This window comes from Palaemon carinicauda, chromosome 31 (assembly GCF_036898095.1).
Source record: "Palaemon carinicauda isolate YSFRI2023 chromosome 31, ASM3689809v2, whole genome shotgun sequence".
NCBI lineage: Eukaryota > Metazoa > Arthropoda > Malacostraca > Decapoda > Palaemonidae > Palaemon > Palaemon carinicauda.
In genome coordinates, this window is record NC_090755.1 from 63,800,778 (window position 1) to 63,820,975 (window position 20,198).

General features: G+C 32.8%; 2 protein-coding genes across 2 annotated transcripts in view; both read right to left on the bottom strand.

Moving 5' to 3' along the window:
* RyR (Ryanodine receptor) overlaps positions 1 to 20,198 on the bottom strand; it is a 252,525-nt gene that overhangs the window by 191,833 nt on the left and 40,494 nt on the right. Inside the window, exons 24-29 of the mRNA XM_068355236.1 lie at positions 16,660 to 16,884; positions 16,049 to 16,182; positions 15,616 to 15,699; positions 13,264 to 13,345; positions 1,495 to 1,675; positions 823 to 1,046 (exon numbers count right to left, since the gene is read on the bottom strand). Of these exons, the coding sequence (XP_068211337.1) occupies positions 823 to 1,046; positions 1,495 to 1,675; positions 13,264 to 13,345; positions 15,616 to 15,699; positions 16,049 to 16,182; positions 16,660 to 16,884 (930 nt within the window). The remainder of the gene's footprint in view (positions 1 to 822; positions 1,047 to 1,494; positions 1,676 to 13,263; positions 13,346 to 15,615; positions 15,700 to 16,048; positions 16,183 to 16,659; positions 16,885 to 20,198) is intronic.
* LOC137624469 (uncharacterized) lies at positions 10,326 to 12,441 on the bottom strand. Its single transcript, XM_068355237.1, has 2 exons — positions 12,196 to 12,441; positions 10,326 to 11,340 (listed from the first exon to the last, which is right to left on the bottom strand). The coding sequence occupies exons 1-2, from the start codon at positions 12,273 to 12,275 to the stop codon at positions 11,196 to 11,198; spliced, it is 225 nt and encodes a 74-aa protein (XP_068211338.1). The 5' UTR covers positions 12,276 to 12,441; the 3' UTR covers positions 10,326 to 11,195.

The window sequence follows — 20,198 nt, forward strand, 5'->3', positions numbered from 1 at the left end:
GGGATAATTGCAAACATTCATACCCCAGATGCAGAGTGAATGGATCTATCACCAGTTTAGTCATAAACTAATGCAGTATCCAACTTCCACTCTCCTTCCTTTGTCTCATTATTAACACAAAGGCAATTTCAACCATTCAAACTAAATAGTATGTGAAAACTAATAAACGTCCTTGCATACGATGCAAGAGTATGACCAAACACACTGCAGCCAAAGACAAAAGTGAAGAGTGTTTGACAGGAGAGTGGGCAGTGCTACTCACCCATACTCACCACCCATCACTAACAATTTCAACTACTGTTCTTGCTCCGCAAAGACATTTTCTATTTTTAAAAACGAAAGGTTTGAATACATATAGGAACAAATATATATCAAGTCCAATACAGTATGTACAGCACAGTACATGGATTTCTAAGAATGCTCAAGATGGTAAACTTTCTCTCTATGGAGTAAGATTCTTTTAGACTTCTTTAACTTACAAAAATCTCATCTTTATCAAAATTTTGAGTTCACTATAGTTTTATATGCAATATTGTTTTACAAATTTAAAACATCTTCACAAATGGCATTTTCCATGAGGAGTACACATACTCCAAACTTTCAAATCCAGCATTGTATACTGACCCTTTGAGTAAAAAGACTTTTGATGATTAGTTATAAAATTTTGATACATAATTCTGAAAAAATGCTCTAAAATCTTCCCCTTGCTAAGTCTTAGAGGTTATAGAATATCTTGAGCATAGAAAATACACACAATATTAATGAATTAACTGATTACAGTATTCATTTACAGAAGTGAAAATAAAAACAAATTATCCTTACGCGCTCTGCACAAGACCCTCCTCTGTATATTCTTGAACAATGACTGATCGTACTTTACTCTGATCAAAGGCAGTGTCATGGATGTGGTACTGAGTAGTGACCCAGCCAATGTAAACATGAGCTGGGTCTTGACCAGGGAAGATCCTCACACCATAAAAGTATTCATTCATCAATTTAAGGCACTCGGGATCAAAGAGATCTTCTTCACGAATTTCTTCTATGCCCTATGGGAAGAAGACATATAAAATGTTACTGAAACACTATCTTGGCCTGATACTTGCCTTATTTATTAGAAGTAACATAGTATGAGAAATGACGAAGAAAAGCGTATTTGAACCAAATAGAAATTTAAAGTCCCTGAAAAAAACATACATTTCCCTCCTAAACCAATTTTAGTACAAATAATAAAGTATGTAATTCTATATTCAATCTGAGTTATCCATGTCTCTATCATCTTTTGTTTACAATAAAATAAAAAAAAATTACTTCCAATTGATATCAAAGTTAACAAAACAATAATTAATAATTTAATAGCTGAATTTTATAGTCTTTTCTTAATATAAATGTTGAATCTAAAAGTAAAATTTCATTGGCCCCTAGGTACCATAATTTTAAACCATACCATACTAAAACAAAAAACTATAAAAATGGAATGAAAACTTTGTTTTTTACCTGTCGCTCAGGAATTGCAGGAGGAATAAGCTTGCTATCCCCGGCATTTGACAGCCTAACTGAGGGAGACCTCATCTTCTTTCCTCCGTGTGGCACCTCCAAAGTGTTACCCGAGGGCTCGGGCGTCCTGCCCTTGCTACGAGCCCTCTCTGAACTAGCATCACGCTTCTTGCTGAAGAACCTGAAGCAAAGTAAAAGTGTTTACAGTTATAATTGAACTATATCTTTTATATTTAGTGACCTACAAGGCCTCTGTTCATCTGTTTCAGTATCAATACATAGATTTTATTAAGTAATAATAAGTAAAATTAATACAGTATAAAACTATGGTACATCAACTAAACTCCAAGTATGCAAACTAAAGTTCTTGAGGGTGAAAGTGACCAAAAAAATAATGGTTTTATAACCTGGTTTATATACAGTGCATTAGCTATCTTGAATACAGAGGTGAAGAAGAAACACCCAATCAAGGTATCTCATATTGTACAGGTAGGCTACAGGGCATCTTACAAGTGCCTGTTGAGCCTGCAATCAATGAAATGTGGATAGGACAGTACAACGTGAATACAGGAGATATATTTGATAAAAAGTCTGGCTTTGATTTTGTCTGTTAGCTTCAAAGCACAAAAGCAAACCCATACACAAAATTAACGCTATGGAAATGTAACAGAAATTAAAAGAAATAACACCAACATACAAAAGTATTTCTCATGATTTTACAAAAAATAAAAACATTAAACATACTGTTTGTACACATGTAAAATAAAAATAAAACCACGATGTTTAAATAGATAGTAACATTACACAAATACCAAGACTCAAATGTGAAAAACTGCAGGCTCAAATTGAGAGAAGAAAACTGATGTAAAGAATATTTTGGATCAATAATACCCAAATCTTTTAATGTGCACAGAAAACAGAATTCAGGAAGAACAAGTACATCATTTAAAGATCAAGAAATGCCCATATTTACAATAAAATAATTTCAAGAACCATAAGAATAAAACAATCTCTCATGCACATTACTCTGCCCTAATAAAATAGTCCATCACAAACACTATGAACCATAATCTCGATAAAAATTACAATTAAAAAATAACACAATATTTCCATTTTTAAAATCAGAATGTAGTAATGACTGGTTTTAACAGTCTTAATAAAGTTAATCGGTATTAAACTAATTTACAAAGGTACTTTGAATGCTGAAAGGGGTAGTACTATGTTATGACACTAAGTTCAATTTCACAGGTAATATGACAATAACAAAGTAATGAGGGTATTAAGAACAAAATACAATACTCAAAGGAAAATATTACTTGACAGACATCTGAGGTAGCATATGATAATGTTAATAGACTTAAACACTCATCACAAAGACACTAGTAGAGATAGAACATTTGGTAACTTTAGTCTTCAAAATTCTTATCCCATTTTATTTTATGCAAGTCTGAATCTAGATGATGTCTTCTTTACTTTTTTTCAGTCTCCTTTATTTACACAAGAGTGTGATGCAACTTCAAGCATATCTACACAGCATCTATAAATATTGCCTACAAAACATGATCTATTTCAATACTTTCGGACCAGCATATTTTCTATTACTAAGTAAGATACACACTTTCCTATTCCAACATTTGATACTTTTGAAATGGATTCCCTTCAAATCTACCAGTATTGAATCATTTCTTCATAGGAATACTGGGTCTGGCTCCAAGAAACTTTGCAATATAGATGGATATGTAGTTCTTTCTTAGCTGTTCCTCCATACAGTATTAATATCCTTATATGTAATATAGTTTCAAAATTTTTGAAGGATTTCCCCATTCCGTTCTTCATATTAAGACTTGACTCAAAGATTTTCACCGCTCCTTGGTGACACACATACTTCACCCTTCTGACCAGAGCTCCCTTCAATTTCCCTGCGATGAATACTGCCCTATTTTTATCCTAGAGGCCTTAGTATATATTGCTCTATTCTCTTGAATGTGAACAGTTGTCATTTCATAAGCTGGGTCGGTGTCTTTGGGTTTCACATATCCATAGGTATCGTGAGCAAATTATGAGCTAGCAAGTAAATCAGTTTGATTGGTTACCTATTTTTTTTACTTATAGGAATCATGAATTTCTGTTATATTGGGTTTTATCTAGATGTCTTTCAACCTCCTTCTGTCTAAGATTCAGAGTATTCTTCACCCATGATCAAGTCTTACCACAGACATAAAAACGCAGGTCTTTAGAGACAAAATTTCTTATTTTTATACTATCCTGACGTTCATATTGCTTCTTCAGAAGCCTGGTTTAATAGGCAATTATGCTTAAAATTAAAAAAATTTCCCATTTTCTTTCACCTCATTAATTATCTACCCTTACCAAGGGAATGGAACCCTCTAGCCTGAAGTGGTGAAAAACCTAGGATGCCAGATCTGTCAATCTAGTCTTCAGTTTCCAATTCAAAATTATCCTTTCTCTTGATACCATGAGTCAGTGGGAAGAAAGGTGGACATGCTTATGAACACATCAGGCGATTATAGAAATAAGAAATTTTACTACTGCATTAAAATTCTGTTAATTTCTATGAATCTCCCCTAATGTTCATATTGCTGTTCACAGAGCTCCTAAACTTGGTTAGCAAATGGGGGAATGTATAAAGATTCAGATTTGACCAGTGTTGTCATAAAGCATCAACCTTGCTTAGGGATCCAACGAGGGTTAAGAAAAAACTCCTATCTTTTTGTAGCGATATGGCAAACATGTCTACGTTTGGGTGACCACAATACCGTAATTCTAAATCTCTTGACAAATCAAGGGATGCAGAGACCATTTGTAAATATACAGTAACCTGATTTCTCTGTTTACCCTTCAAAACAAGGGTAGCTGTGTGTGCAAGAAGACTCTTATTATCTCTGGATGTAAAAACGCCCACATCGACCCCGGGAGCATTATGGTGAAACTAGCTAGTGGCCAAGCTTGCAGGGGAACAGCAAACACTGTTGTCTGACACATAATGAAATGAATATCAATTAGTTTAAACTTTGTTCACCTCTTCAGAATTTAAAGGAATCATACAATATGCCACACCATTCACATGAGTAATATGAGACTTTTTACTACCTTTCGGGCAACAAGCACTTACTATACTTTGGTGAGGGGAGAGGAGTTAGAATCAGTACAACCTACTCGGTCTTCTGCCTACAACCTACTCAGTCTTCTGCCTCACAACCTAGTTTAGTATTGTAGAGCGACTAGAATTGTGGATTTTCAAGGGTTTGGCAGCCAAAGGAAATAAAGTAGCTATGTAAAGCTGTTGAGGTTCTGTATGAGACTTTAGAATTTGTGGAATGCATCGTACGTTTAGATCCCTTACTGAATGAAGCGCTAATAATATCAAAATGATTATGGGGGTTGGATTAGGTTTGGCCATGGCTTGAGAATGATCAGAATTGCCAAGACTAAGGGAGAATTCACTAGATTTTTAAAATTTAACAAAGGAAGCAAGTGATGTCAATAGCTTATGAAGCTCATCATTAGCGAATGATGGCTGAACTAGTGTGTTGTCTAAAGATGAAGACGTGTCAATATCGTCATCAACCCCATCATAATCAACTAGCCTAGCGTCCTCTGGCTTCTCCCCTGAACTAACAGCAACTTTTCTTTTCTACTTAGAACTGTAAACTTGATGAAAACCAGTGAAACGTATTTTTTTATGAGGTAGCGAGGGTGAAACACACCATTAAAAATTATTATTTAAATCAAAATTTTGTCCAAAACACACTACAAAAAGGGAATGTGGATCATGATTGCCAAGAAATAATTCCCATGCACATTCCAGGCAATAATTGCTAACCAAACCCAGGGAAGACATACAGATTCTGTAAACAGTCCAAGTGTGATTAGATTGACAGATGCAGCAACCTTGGCTTTTCACCATTTATAACTAGAGGGCATCGTTCCCTTGTTAACCCTTATACCCCCAAAGGACGTACTGGTACGTTTCACAAAACTCATCCCTTTACCCCCATGGACGTACCGGTACGTCCTTGATAAAAAAATGCTATAAAAATTTTTTTTTCATAGTTTTGATAATTTTTTGAGAAAATTCAGGCATTTTCCAAGAGAATGAGATCAACCTGACCTCTCTATGACAAAAATTAAGGCTATTAGAGCAATTTAAAAAAAAATATACTGCAAAATGTGCTGGGGAAAAAATAACCCCTTGGGGGTTAAGGGTTGGAAATTTCCAAAGAGCCTGGGGGTAAAAGGGTTAAGGGCATGTAATCACTGAAGAGAAAGAAAATGGGGAAATCTTACAATTTTATAGGTAAGTGTTGATCAAACAAGAAAAGAAGCAATATGAACATCAGGGGAGATTCCTAGATGAGATTTGTTCTTTTCAGGGAATTAATTTGTAAATGAAATTGAGTAGAGCTTCTTTTAAACTAAGATGAATAAACTGAACATCACATTATGAAAAACTATATACTTTGCCATACAATTTTTACAGGTTCTTATATGATTAAACAAAGAGAATGCTCTATGACTGAAATGTAGCAATTCAGTTGTTGAAGCAAATCCCTCAAGAAGTGGCTGGCTTAAAGACAGATGATGAATGAATGACCAAAGGAATGGGTGTGGTGGAGAGAATGGTAAAAACTCTTATCCTTTATCCAGAAATGGAGTGAATCTACCTCAGAGACAAGAACTACCTACTAGATTTATTTCATAATCTTATAGGGTGTCTTATCTCTAGTTGACTAAAAAAGATTTTGCATATTGCAAAATAACCATTGTGTCAAAGTCTTACATGACAAAGATATTAAGGACAATCATCATAATGCTATATGCAGTTTTCTTTGGAGCATATCTATGAACAAAAATATTATCAAATGGAAACAATAATAAGTACTGTGCGACATTAATGTGATTTGATAGAATAAAATACAAATATGTTAACCATTTTGTTACATTATCTTTTGTTACCGGCCAAAAATATTCATATCTAGCAAAAGCAGTATAAACTGCGTCATTCACATCAGCAGCTGACAGTATATCCATCGATTAGCAAATCAATTTCATCTTTAAAGACAGAGAAGATACTGTAGTATCATGTAGCATGACAGGAAGTAAAGTAATATTGTATAAGTCAAAACCCATGAAAAAAGAAAGTAAAAACCTGAACACATGTACAAGTGTCACAGATAACTTCTGCAGTTTGTTTTCCTCCCATAAAAAGTAAAGTTAGTAACAAATGATCACATCTTAAAGAAGAGATCAAAGATTGGTAACCAACCCAGAGCAATGCTGAAGGTTTGAAAAAAAAAAGTACATATAGGTAGGCCTAGGAAACACTTAATAGAGGTGACTTGGTATAAACAGATGAGATCTTGCCAGGTCTTCAAAGACGTTAAGAGTAAAATAGACAAAAGATAATTGTAAACAAAATTACCTAAGTAAAATTCATGGAGACAAGAAAGGAAGCAAAGGAAAAAGTTCTGTACAGGCAAACTTAACCTCAATAATGTGCTTGTACAGTATGATTTTATGTATAAACAAGGATTTGAACTGATTTATATATTCTATTTACAAACTAATGAATAAACTATGCTTTCCATCTTTGTTCTTCTATCAAATAATATCAACAGAAACTATCTTCTTTTCTATAAAATATTCTTTAATACAAATTACTGTACATTAACTAATATAGTACAGTAGGAATATTCAACAATAGCAAATATCTTTATTACCTTAAACTACAGATGAAATCAGCTTAATCTTTGTTAAAAATCTATAATTTCTTGTTAGATTATAAGAAAATAATTTAAATTAAATGGATTTAAGGACACTGCTAAATTTTCATGTATTCGTGAAGATTAATACCATAAAAATAATTTTGATACTGCTTAGATTTATAAAAGAATGAAAAATTCTCCTATAAATGTGAGTTTGGATATCAAGCAAGTACCAATGACTACCCATCAACAATATGTAAACATACCCCACAAGGTAACAATATAGATACAGAGGTATAACTGACACATGCTTTTTTTATCATATACTAAACATTCATGTGTTATGTACAAGTAAAAACACTTCTTACAATGGGACTTTCTAACTAATTCAGCTAAGCTTTTATTTATTTATATTTACTGTACTTGCCATATTACCAAAATAAAAAATCAAAAGTTAGCATATTATGATGAATTGTACGGTATTGCTCTATACACATTGGGTTTTGTTCATGTGATCAAAGACTAATGTGAAAAAAATTTAAAAAAATGTCAATACAGAGGTGACATAAATGAAAAGTGTAGAATAGATAAGCAAAAGTTAATCACAAAGAGCCAGTGTTGCAAACAATCCTTTAATAAAGAAAAAGATAAAATCAAAGCACGAGTTGCTGTGGTGAGTGGCAAAGAGAAATTCGTGTTGGTGACATAACTACCAAAGGTGTCACTACATTGTAATTGGCGTTTGGTACACTTTGACCAATGAATACTGCTTCTGTAATATAAGGTAATTGCATCCTGGATAAAATCATTGGTATTCAAATACATTTCATGCTCAGTTTTCAGGAAGAAAGTACCTGAACATTAGTATGGTCTAGTTTAAATTATTAATACATATATCACAACATTTGACCAAAATAACAAAGCCCAATCTAGCTTGTGACAAATGAATAGCATTAACTTCCATGAATAACGTAAAAATAGGAAAAGTTATACTGTACTAGAAAGCAATGTATGTTACGACTCTTGAAATCTAGTAATCTAAATTTTAACTACTAAAACATATGTTATTTATATATTTACATATCAACTTTATTGAAAAAAAATATGTACATATCATGAAAAAATAAAACTTGTAAGACTACAGATTTCAAAACTATAATAATCTGCTGACAGCAAAAGTTGCACTCTAGTCAACTAAAAATATGAGTGCAATTCCATGGTAAACCAAATGCGCAAAGGCTGGTGAGCAATAAGAAATCGGTAGTTCTTTCCCATGTTTCATCGACCAAAATGGTGAAAGAAACATTTAGGAACTATACAAGGGAAAACTTATGAAATAAATCTGTTGGTAAAATAAGTGTCTATAATTTCTTATGGTTCAAATGATTATTCAAAACAGGAAGACTACTTCCTAAAATGGGCGAGATAACAATACTGAGATAGAGATTCTTTGATGTCTGTAGGAATTAAAATATTTCAAAACTTTCAAATATGAAAAATGTCACAACATACATTGGGAATCAACAGTTCTTTTAATTCTCAAATCTAGGGACACTTGAAAGTACCAGGAGTTGATATCATAATAACAAGCATATATTTTCAGGTTTACAGTTACATACCATTAGCTGACATATTGTACCTAATTAACGGGATACGGTAGTGAAAACACATAGCATTATTAGTTTTAATCATTGAAATTGCACAGATCGCCTATCATAAAAGGGAAATACAGTTTGCTTCATTTACTCAAAAATGACTAAATATTTTTTGGAAACTAAGCCATCATGTAAAATTGCCATATTATGTTTTAATTGTTTGTAAGGTTTATTAAAAGTGTTAGATTCATTAGATTATAAGGGAGCTATTTTAAAAATAAAAATAAATCACTAAACTGAAAATATTAATGACTTCCTGGCTTTTCAATATTTCCAATGAGCAAAAACTAGGGAGTTTCATAATAAATTCATTTTTGTCATAGCAACCTTACCCCATTTTTATCACAATTTTTGTTTGATTACTCTTGCAGAAGTTCATGAAAAATTGCAATGACCAATACAGATAACAAAAGTATTGAAAAGTATGATGTAGGAACATAAAAAAATATTCTACATTTAATTCTAAACTACAGGTAATTCAGAAAATATATATATATATATCTAAAAAAACTCTAGAAACACTATGAATAGCTAGCTAATTATACCTCACAGAATTCTACATTAACATATAGGGTACAGAAAATAGCTGGGTAAAATTTTAATGTCATATGGAAGTTTCTAAAAGGCTCATGTGTGTAAAATTGAGTAGAGAACTGAAAATCAACGTAAGAGAAAAAAAAAAGGTGATCAAGGGAGCAGAGGAAAACACACGATATGGAAAGTAGTCATATAGCTGCTGTGAAAAAATGTGTGGCGTGTAATCAGTACTGTATGGCTTCACAAGAAATGCTAAAGGATTTTGAAGTATGTAAGAAGTAAAAGATCTTTATTCCCAATTGGAGACCAGAAGTAAATAGAAAGAGAGAAAGAGAAGTGTAAAGATCATAAGGATATGATACAGTAATCTATGATAACACAACATACTCTATCAGTCTGGATGAAAAAAAAAAAATATCTTGATTAGAGAAATCAAAGACACCTAATGTGTGCTTAAGTCCAGTACTATCTATGTAGCATAAAAATGGACCATATAAAGTAAAATAGAGGAGATTTTGAAGGGATACTCTAAAGTGTTGACCTTCTTGGTAAGAGTACAGTAGAAATAGCATGTCAAGCAGCTGAAAAACAGATATAGATAGATAGATAGATATATATACTGTATATATATATATATATATATATATATATATATATATATATATATATATATATATATATATATATATATATCAAAGATCTCAAAGACCAGGAGAGCTTGTTCATGTAAAAAAATACAGATAATGAGTAGTAGTAAATATAGAAATAGCAAGAAGACCCATGGAATCATGAAGGAAGGAGACAGAAGAAGATCTAGAATTGATAAGAGTTCAATTAAAAAGTGACCTGCACAGAGGAATCAATTTTCTTTCTAAATGCACAAAGGGATAAGATTACATAAAAAAAAACCTATGAGAGTGATGGCATTGCCAAATCAGATAGAAAAGAATGAGTAAAAAATAGATATGGTTTACCAGGGAGGCACTGTTGCCAGATAAACATTTAATCAAACTGAGTGTGGACATACTTTGGCCGCCTGTACATTCAAAACATTTAACAAGTTAATACATGAAATTACACATCAAACTGAAGTTTCATAAGACATAAAATTCACAGTTGTGGAAAGAAACGAAAATTCTGACCATTTGCTGATTACAACTAGATCAAATAATCTGTCATGAACAACCACATTACCAATAACTTCATATATGGGCTTAACACAACATAAACATCAAGACACCTGACATATGCATTAAGAACTTTGACTATTTAGACACTTTACTCAGTCATTAAATTTGTATCTGAATTTCCAGTCTTCATAAAATCAAGGAATATTGCAATCAGCAAAAGCAACACCAAAGAGTAACATAAAAAAGAAAATATTGCTTGGGCTCAAAAGAAATGTTCTAGAATGTCAGCCACACTTTTTAAATGATGAAGCAACTTTCCTAAATAATTCAAAATACACTGAATGTAAATTAAAGCTGACTATCTTCAACCATTTCTTTCAAGACATCAGATCATGATTATACATGAAGTTTGGTTCAAGAAAATTCTGAAAGGGCAATTTCTGTGCTACGAAAAATAAGCAATAAGTCAAGATAAATAAGTTTCTTTGCAAAAGTCTACATGTATAATCACTAAGACCAAAAAGCAATTGAGCAGATGTGAATGAATGTATGGACGCACAAAATGGAACAACAGTGAAAAAAGTATAACAAAAGTTGAATGCGTGCTGGTTATAATTTTCCAATAGATATAACTTAGCTAGAGACCAAATAAATCAGAGGAAGACTTCTATACACCAATACCTGGCAGCCATGACGGCAGTAACAGCGGTGTGGAACTGTCTGGTGATCCCGGCCGGCGGGGGGGACACGACAAGGAGGTCAGTGAGGGTGCCAAGAGAGCCACCTCCCCTGCCCACCCTAACAAGCCAGAGAGGTTTTATATCTGCTCTTTTTTATAACTCCCACAAGGGTTTTCCATGCAATTCTTTTATCTTCATGTATATCAGTCAAAAAGTGGTTCTATTACCTTTGGCATCTTTGGTTACAACTTGGCTCCAAAGAATGTAATATAATTCAAGAAATACATAATGATATAACACAGTAATTTATGGTAAAACAATATACTACCAAAATAAAGGTCAGATAGTAGAATAAATATAAGAAAGCTTTCAAAGCAACATTATGAGCAACTCTTCAGAATTGTGATAATAATTTGCAATAAAAAGTACTTTTCAAAATCATAATATACTGACTACACTGAGTCAACCTAATCCCCTGTCCGGATACTCAATTGTGTGGACATGGCAGAGCAATACCATACTACTGTACAGAGGCATATATCTCAGACATAAGCAGCAACCACTGGCCCTCTAAATCTAAGTGAAATGAAATAAATTACTGCACTAAAAGCTCTGTACAAAAGGATAAGAATACAAGAAACAACTGAAAACTGACAACTATAGAAAGCAAACATTAAAGAAATAAAATACATGATTATGAAACATTGTCTTAAGCAAAGGATAAAAAGGCCTTGCAAGAGATCAAATAAAGTTTGCCAAGAATACAAATAAGAGAAAAGGCAAAATAAACTCCTGGATGAAGAGAACTACAGTCTGATATAAAATCAGCACCAAATCCCAGAGGGAATAGAACCACATAAAAATCAAAAGAGGTCTTTCTAAGTGTCGCTTTGTCTTTTGTGGCCAGATGAATATAGCCCCGAACGTCCTCGCCTACCGGGGTTGGATTGGGTTACCTCAGCCACGAACTTACCTGCTTTTAAATCTCAAACGACGTTCCGTCAAGTCCTCACGAATCAGGTCCATGCTTGCAAGAAAGACACTCGAGGTCATGCTTGCAGTTAGCTCATGGCTACTTTGGATACCCCAACAGTTGAGGATGCTACTCACAAGTTAGTATGATCATGATTTATACATTTATTGGGGAAGGGCAGAGCAAGTTCAGCATGTAATAGTTACCATTACTGTATTTGCTTTTATTATCTTTTCCTAGCTCCATTATTTTCCAGGGCATTGAAATTAAGTTATGTTGAAAAATAATCAAACATTGAGGTGATGCATTAAAGTTCTTGACAAATTCCAAGGAAGTTTAAACTCAAAAATATTATACAACTTTCATTTCTTATAATAGAAACAAATAAATTCATCATATACAAATAAAAATACCTTTACCAATTTCCATTATTTAGAATCATTTATAAAGGTGTTCACATATAAATAACAAAACTAAGTTATATAGTGGACTAGAAAACTAATAATCCTCAAAAATTTAGGTTATAAAATAGTTCGTAAAAATTTACTAAAAAGCTATATTTCAAACCAGGGTGCTTGTAAAAATAGCCAGCAATTGTTTATTATCTAGAGACGATGGCATTCGCTATAATAAATATGATTTAACTGGTTATCATTTATTTGGGAAAAAACCAATCCATGCAATTCCAATTTTCTTTTACCATATCTTTTAAGTGTTGCTATCTATAATAGCACTTTCTACCTTAAAGAGATATTTTGTCAAGGTGTAGTTCCACTTTTGATAATACAACACAGGCACATCAACTAAATAAGAGGAATACTTGTAAAAACTGTATTAAATGGTATAGACATTCAGCTAAACCTGAAATATTTGAACACTTGGACTTACACACCAATATTATTACAAAATACACTGCATCAACATATCAAATTAGGAATACACCATTAAAATACACAGTAAACTCCATTCTCCTCTTTTGGACCAGCTAATATTCTATTAACATCTTTAAGGGTAAGATTTATTGGGGAAACTTAAATTTTACAATGTTATCTCTTTTCTAACACTTACCTGAAGGGGGACTTTCCACGTTTCTTTCTTTCAGAAGGCTCTGGGGCTGCATCTTCTCCTCCACCTTCAGGTGTTTGTAGGGCTGTATGGGGAAAAGGGCAGGTTTAATATTTTGGTAAAGTTAAGGTTAATATAGTATTTCTCATGTAAATACATAATAATGATATTTTTCTATACTTTTAGACAAAAACTGAACTTTGATAACAAACTTGATTACACTAAACACATTTTAATCCAAAAGGGCACTCAGTAGAGAGCATGCCTTAGTTTATTAGCTTTTGCATGAGATGTTCACAAAGAAAAAATGGACTAACAAAATATTTGTCATTTACTTAACATTCCGATTATTTTCAAAGTACTGCTGCGTACTTATACTTTGATGTAATGTACTTTAACATTTAAACCAAAATGTTACAGGTTCATCCTTGGGTCATACCCAACCTGACTACCAAGTTTGATGAAAAATGGTAAAATAGTTTTTGTGTAAAGTTCATCAGAAAAAAAAAAATGAATTAAGAAACAGACAGCAATGGTGAATCTATACCCTTCACTAAATCATTAATTTTGGGGAAGGCAAAAATTATACAATGAAAGTTCACTTAACCACAGCCATTAAACTGGAAGCACAGGTCAAAAGTTTTAAAGCATATACTGTTCCATCACCACTCAGTGGAATAGACTACTGTCAACTCTGTTTCAAGCAAAAGGAATGTTGGTGTAAAAGCTAGAAAGTTTTTCCCATTCTTCCCTCTTTTATATTTCCTTTTCATTCATCTTTTTATTTTTGTTATTCATACATTTTTACTGTTCATTCAATTTTATTTATAACTTCCTGCTTTATTCTATCTGTAATAAAAGTTAAGATTTTTCTCCCTTTCATCCCTCTTTTCTGTTCCCTTTTCATTTGTCACTTGAAAATTTTTAAAGTTCACTTTAGTATGCACCTATTCTTTATAAACTTATTCCATTCCTTATTCATATTATTATCATTCCATTTCTTATACCTTATTCCCCTTTTCAAGATTTCCCATCAAACTGTATTTCATTTGTATTAATTTTATCTAATTGAGATTTTGTATAAAATTTTTTAATCCATATAGCTTTTATATATACTGTACATTAGGCTATTTCTTCTGTCTCTTAATAAAGAAAAAAAAAAAAAAAAAAAAGCCTTGACATTAGAAGTGTAATATGGCATGCCACATTATCAATGGTACACCAGAACAGCAAGGCAAAACATAAGAAGTTAGCCTAAGGTTTGAAGCACTTAGCAGGTTTGGCTAGGATTACTGCCTTCTCAGACAACAGGGACAAAGCAAATGAAGTTTTGACAGCATCACTTCAAACTTCATTGTCAAGTATTGCACTGTACTAACCAAAACATTAACATTACCATCGCTACCTAAATCCAATAGCCTAATCTTCTCTGGAATCTCCACTGATTTGAAATTTACCTTTCCCTTACGTTTAATCCTATTCATGAACCCATTTACGCAATAGCCTGTAATATCCATCACATGAATGTCTGGTAATTCTCACAATCTGGTAATTCTCATATTACTGACCCCAAAATGTATCACAAATGAAAAGAGGCTCTTATCTTCTAACCATAGTCTAACTAAATATTTAACACATAAACATATATAAAAAACAGTAGACATCCCTGAATGAGCTGAAACCAAATAACATCAGAAAAAATCAAAGTAATATGCAATCTGGAAAAACGGTTGGAGGGAATGATCAATGTTAACACTTCATGATCAATGAGAATACTGAAGGCTTACACACACAAAATGCTTGCCATACAATGCCATATATTTGCCAACAGTATACTAAAAGGGGTAAGGCTAATGGAGCGAGGGAAAATGAGAAATTTAATTACTGATCATAGACATCAACCTGAGCAAGCTTCGAGGAGGATGCAAGATGAATCTTAGGTGATCTTCATAGAAATAATTATGACACAGATTACTAGTTTTTTTTTATTTTTAGGGAGCTTTTAGTAAAGGAATGTAAATACTTTAAACCATTCTGTACAAAATGTTTCTTTAAAAATATGTAATTGCAAATAAAAATGTAAAATTACCCTTATTTCTTTTAAGCTCTATATAAAACGGTACTAATAGCAATATGCTACAGTGTCCCCAGATTCTTTACAGCCTCCTTTCATAAACCAGCTACACTGATTTCAATTACATTCTATTTCTGATTCAGTACTTCTTATATCTTCCTAACTACCTGCCAACTTCTTTTTATCTTCCTTCAATTTTCTCCTTCTACTTCAGGAAAATCCTTTGAGCAAGTATAATGAGGGTCAGAAAAATAACTGTGGTCGCATTAACCTAAACTTACTTGGTTCAGGGGTTGTCTTCCCTGGTTCCTTAGGGGCCATACCTTCGTCAGCTTCCACTCCTTCTTCGTTACTGTAGTGAAGCTCTGTTGTTACAGAAATAGTGTCAGGATACCATTGCAATTGGAGGTTGATAATTTCATTGCTTTTAATCAATTCTGTAGCATTATGAAAGATTATTCTTAATGTTTATTTCTAGATGATGAAGACAATTAAACTCAAGATTTTGGTTTTGGGTTTGGGAGAGAAGTCTCAAAACCAAAACTAACTAATTCAATACTCCCACACCTAAATCATAACAAGTTATATATAATGTTATTTACTTTAAATTTTTTACAATTGGAACATGAAAAACCTATGGTAAGGTATGCATATAAAAGGGTAAATTAATTTGGTCAACTTATCTTATATTTGCCTAAAACTCATAACACTTACCTTTGATGTCAGACAGAGAGAACCCAGTATCTACAAGTGAACTCTGGAGGGCTGATGGTGCCTGCAAGTCCCCATGATGGATTCGGCTCTGGCGATTCTTAACCTCTTCCCATCGTAAAGCCTTCTCCTCTTCCCTGGAAAACCACAGAATACCAGAATCATTATTAATGATTTACATCCTGGCACAAATTAGCTCCTGTATTTTGTATTTTAGTTCACCACCAACTTCTAATGATACATTTCTGGAACTAAATCTACTTAATTAAAATCATGTATCACTTACATTTTATAGCTACTGATACTTTCACTTACCTACTTAATATTTTATTTGAATTATCTAAATAGTTATTCTAACATCACTCCATCATTACTTTTACTGAATAGAGCAAAAATTATTAAATAATCTTCAATCTATAATACTGCCACATCTTTTATGTTCTATTAAGAAAAAGTCATACTACACTAAGTAAAATCTGCTGGATAAAAACAGGCACTTGGTAAATAAATACATCAGTATTTCCTATAATACATCAACATTTCTTTACATTACTTATAACACGGTGCTTATAAGGTAATAAACCATAAAAACAATTGAAAATTCTATCACTTACTCAATAAATTCTTGGTCACACACAACAGGTAGAGAAAGTCTGAGGAATTCCCAATTTGCCTTCTCACACTGTTCAAACATCTTTGAGGCAATTTTCATGCAGGGAGGAGTCTCTGAACCAGCTGGAATACGAGTAACATCGATGGTGGAATCCGGGAGATCATCATTATTCTCAAATATAGGCTGGTCCTTTGTATACCAAAATGTTACTGGACGCTCCATGTTTCTGGAAGAGAAATAATCATTCTTTCATGCAAGCTTCATTGGCCTTAAAAAATCAACGTCATTAAGTTAAATGAAAAAAAAAGGGAGTTTAAAATAGAGATCTAGATTTATACATCATTTTCAATAATATTTCACCCCATATGTCACTCTTCAAATGAGAGTAAATCCACTGATACAGAATCAAGTCTTCAAATGCAGGAGGTCCGTTTAAGCTGTCTGTCCTATACTTTTATACTTATAAAAATAATGACACCTAAACAAAGTACTTCTCTACATTTATATTCATATTCTTTATATATATATATATATATATATATATATATATATATATATATATATATATATATATATACATATATATATATATATATACATATATATATATATATATATATATATATAGGCTATGTATGTAAGTATATGCATGTGTACATATATATATATATATATATATATATATATATATATATATATATATATATATATATATATATATATATGTATGTAAGTATATGTATGTGTATATGTATATGTATATATACACATACATATATGTATATGTATGTATATATGTATACAGTGGAACCTCTACATCCGAACGTATCTACATCCGAATTTTCCAACATCCGAAGTAAAATTCGAGCAAAATTTTGACTCTACACCCGAATTTTATTTCGACACACGAATTAAGCAATTTTCGTTGTACCGGTTGTGTCCGAATTTTTCGACACACGAAGTACAATTCGAACACGTTCCTACTCTACACCCGAATTTTTTTTTCGACACCCGAAGTAAACAACACTCGTACGCGTAGTCGGTGCTCATAGCGCCTGATGTGGTTTTTATTTCCGCCAATAGAAGGCAGCACTTCGACCTCGAAGGGACCCTCAATTAGCGTGGCTTGGGACATTCCTCTGTTCTCTCGGCTTTGTGTGGTTGTGCCCTGTGCGTTCTGCTATTAACTGTGTTTTAATCATGATTTTTTACGTTCATCCTTTTACGGTATTTTACGTAAATCATGGGTCCTAAAAGGCTTAGTTTTGCAAGTGGTAGTGGTGAGAAAAGGAATAAGGGAATGCTTTCTTTAGAAGTAAAGCAAGGAATTATTGAAAAGCATGAGCGTGGCGTCCGTATGAGTGAACTTGCAATAGGTTCGGCGCAAATAAAAGAGGTGTTAGGAAAATATCAAGACGTGGTCGACTTCATCGACAAATACCATCCAAAGAAATTGCAAGTTTGTCGTGTAGTTGCGCAGTTTGATGATGTTTCCCTAACTTATTTTCGAAACATTCTGAAAAGCTGTACCAAGCAACTTTCTATCGATAGCTTCTTTAAAAAAAACTAGTGATGAAGAGGAAGGAAGTGGTTCAAAGAAAACGTCAAAGAGTGAAGAGAAAAAAATTCAATAAATTTTAAGTGTAGAGAGTGAAAGTGATTAAAATTAATCATCAAAAAGAAAAAAAGAAAATGTAAAAAAAAATATAAAATATAGAAATAAAAAAAAATAAGCTAAGTTATGTTAAAGTTCACTTAGTGTAAGTTAGAATAAGTTACGGTAGTGTACGTTTATCGTAGTTAACCTCTCTACCTCCTCGCCGCCCGTCCGTCTCCTCTCTGCGTAGCAAGACAAAGAACACCCGCGCTGGAGTTTCTAAGGTAAAGTGACGCTAAAAACCTGTTTCTTATTTATCATTTTTTGATAATTCTTCTTTTTTAAGTGTCTATTATCTAATTTAGTGTGCATTATTCTCATGGGAAATTATGTGTAGTAGTTTATTAAGAAGTTATCATAGGTTTTTGGGCTCAACCACGGATTAATCCTATTTCAATGTATTCTTATGGGAAAATTCGTTTCGACATCCGAACATTTTCTACATCCGAAGTCAGTTGTGGAACGGATTAAATTCGTATGTAGAGGTACCACTGTATATAAATATATATATATATACAGTGATCCCTCGCTACTTCGCGGTTCGACCATCGCGGATTTTTTTCATAACGCATGTATATACATATATCGCGGATTTTCCGAAAATTTCGAAAATACCGCGATGTGACCGATGGTGCGAGATTGGAGAAAGTAAGGAAAATTGAATCATGATTGATTTCCAATATAAATGAAACTTTGAGGAGCAACAAAGATATCATTTGTTAGAGAGATAGAGAGAGGTAAGGAATGGGAGGTAGTGAAAAGTAGCCCACAGAGAGAAAGAGGTAGAGAGAGAGAGAGGTAGAGAGAGAGAGAGAGGGAGAGAGAGGTAGAGAGAGAGAGAGGTAGAGAGAGAGAGAGAGGTAGAGAGAGAGAGAGTGTGTGTGTGTGTGTGTGGTGATTTAAATGTAATAAACAAAAAAAATTGTTAGGTTATAACACATTGGTGCTTATGTAATATCAACTGTATACTGTAGACGGTTTGAATAAGTTAAGAAATGGTATAAACGATACTTTGTTAGTGTAGCGACAGCTAGACGTCAGCTGATCTAATCACAGCCAAAAGTAAAACAAAAAGTCAACAATACTCTCGATTTTTAAAACACACCCGAAATTTAAAAACAAAAGTTCATGCTTTCTTAATGTGCAATTAACTATTTAAAGAGTAGAAATTTTCTAGAATAAAATGATGTTTCCCAAAAAAATAGTGGTTTGCTGATGAAATCGGATGCGGTATTTTTAGCAACGATTGAAATGGATGTAAACTCGGCATAATATTTTCGTTTCGTATTTAATTGACACTAAGAAAACTAATTTTAGTTTCTTCATCTATATGTAAGTATTGTATAACACGAAGAGAGAGAGAGAGAGAGAGAGAGAGAGAGAGAGAGAGAGAGAGAGAGAGAGAGAGAGAGAGAGAGAGAGAGAGAGAGAATGAATCAGCTGTTGTAATTGAATGCCGTGTTTTTGTTTCGTGAGAATTTCGTCGCCACGACTATAACAACAACATACTGTACTGAACTTTACAGTATTATACAGACTACTGTAATATGATAAAGTAAAATATTTGTAATAACCTATTTTATATGAAATGGGGCTATTTTATTTGTTTAAAATTTACATTTACGTAAGTAAAACAACTCTCTCTCTCTCTCTCTCTCTCTCTCTCTCTCTCTCTCTCTCTCTCTCTCTCTCTCTCTCTCTCTTAAATTGTTTTCCTGCTTTGCTACGTATGTATGAGTTTATATAGATACGGTAAATAATATTTGTAATAACATATTTTCTAAAAGCTTTTACTGTAATATCATTATTTATCACTTTCATCATGCGCGTTAAATGCCTTCGTTTGTTTACTGAGCGTACTTTATGACGCCGTCGTTTCAGGC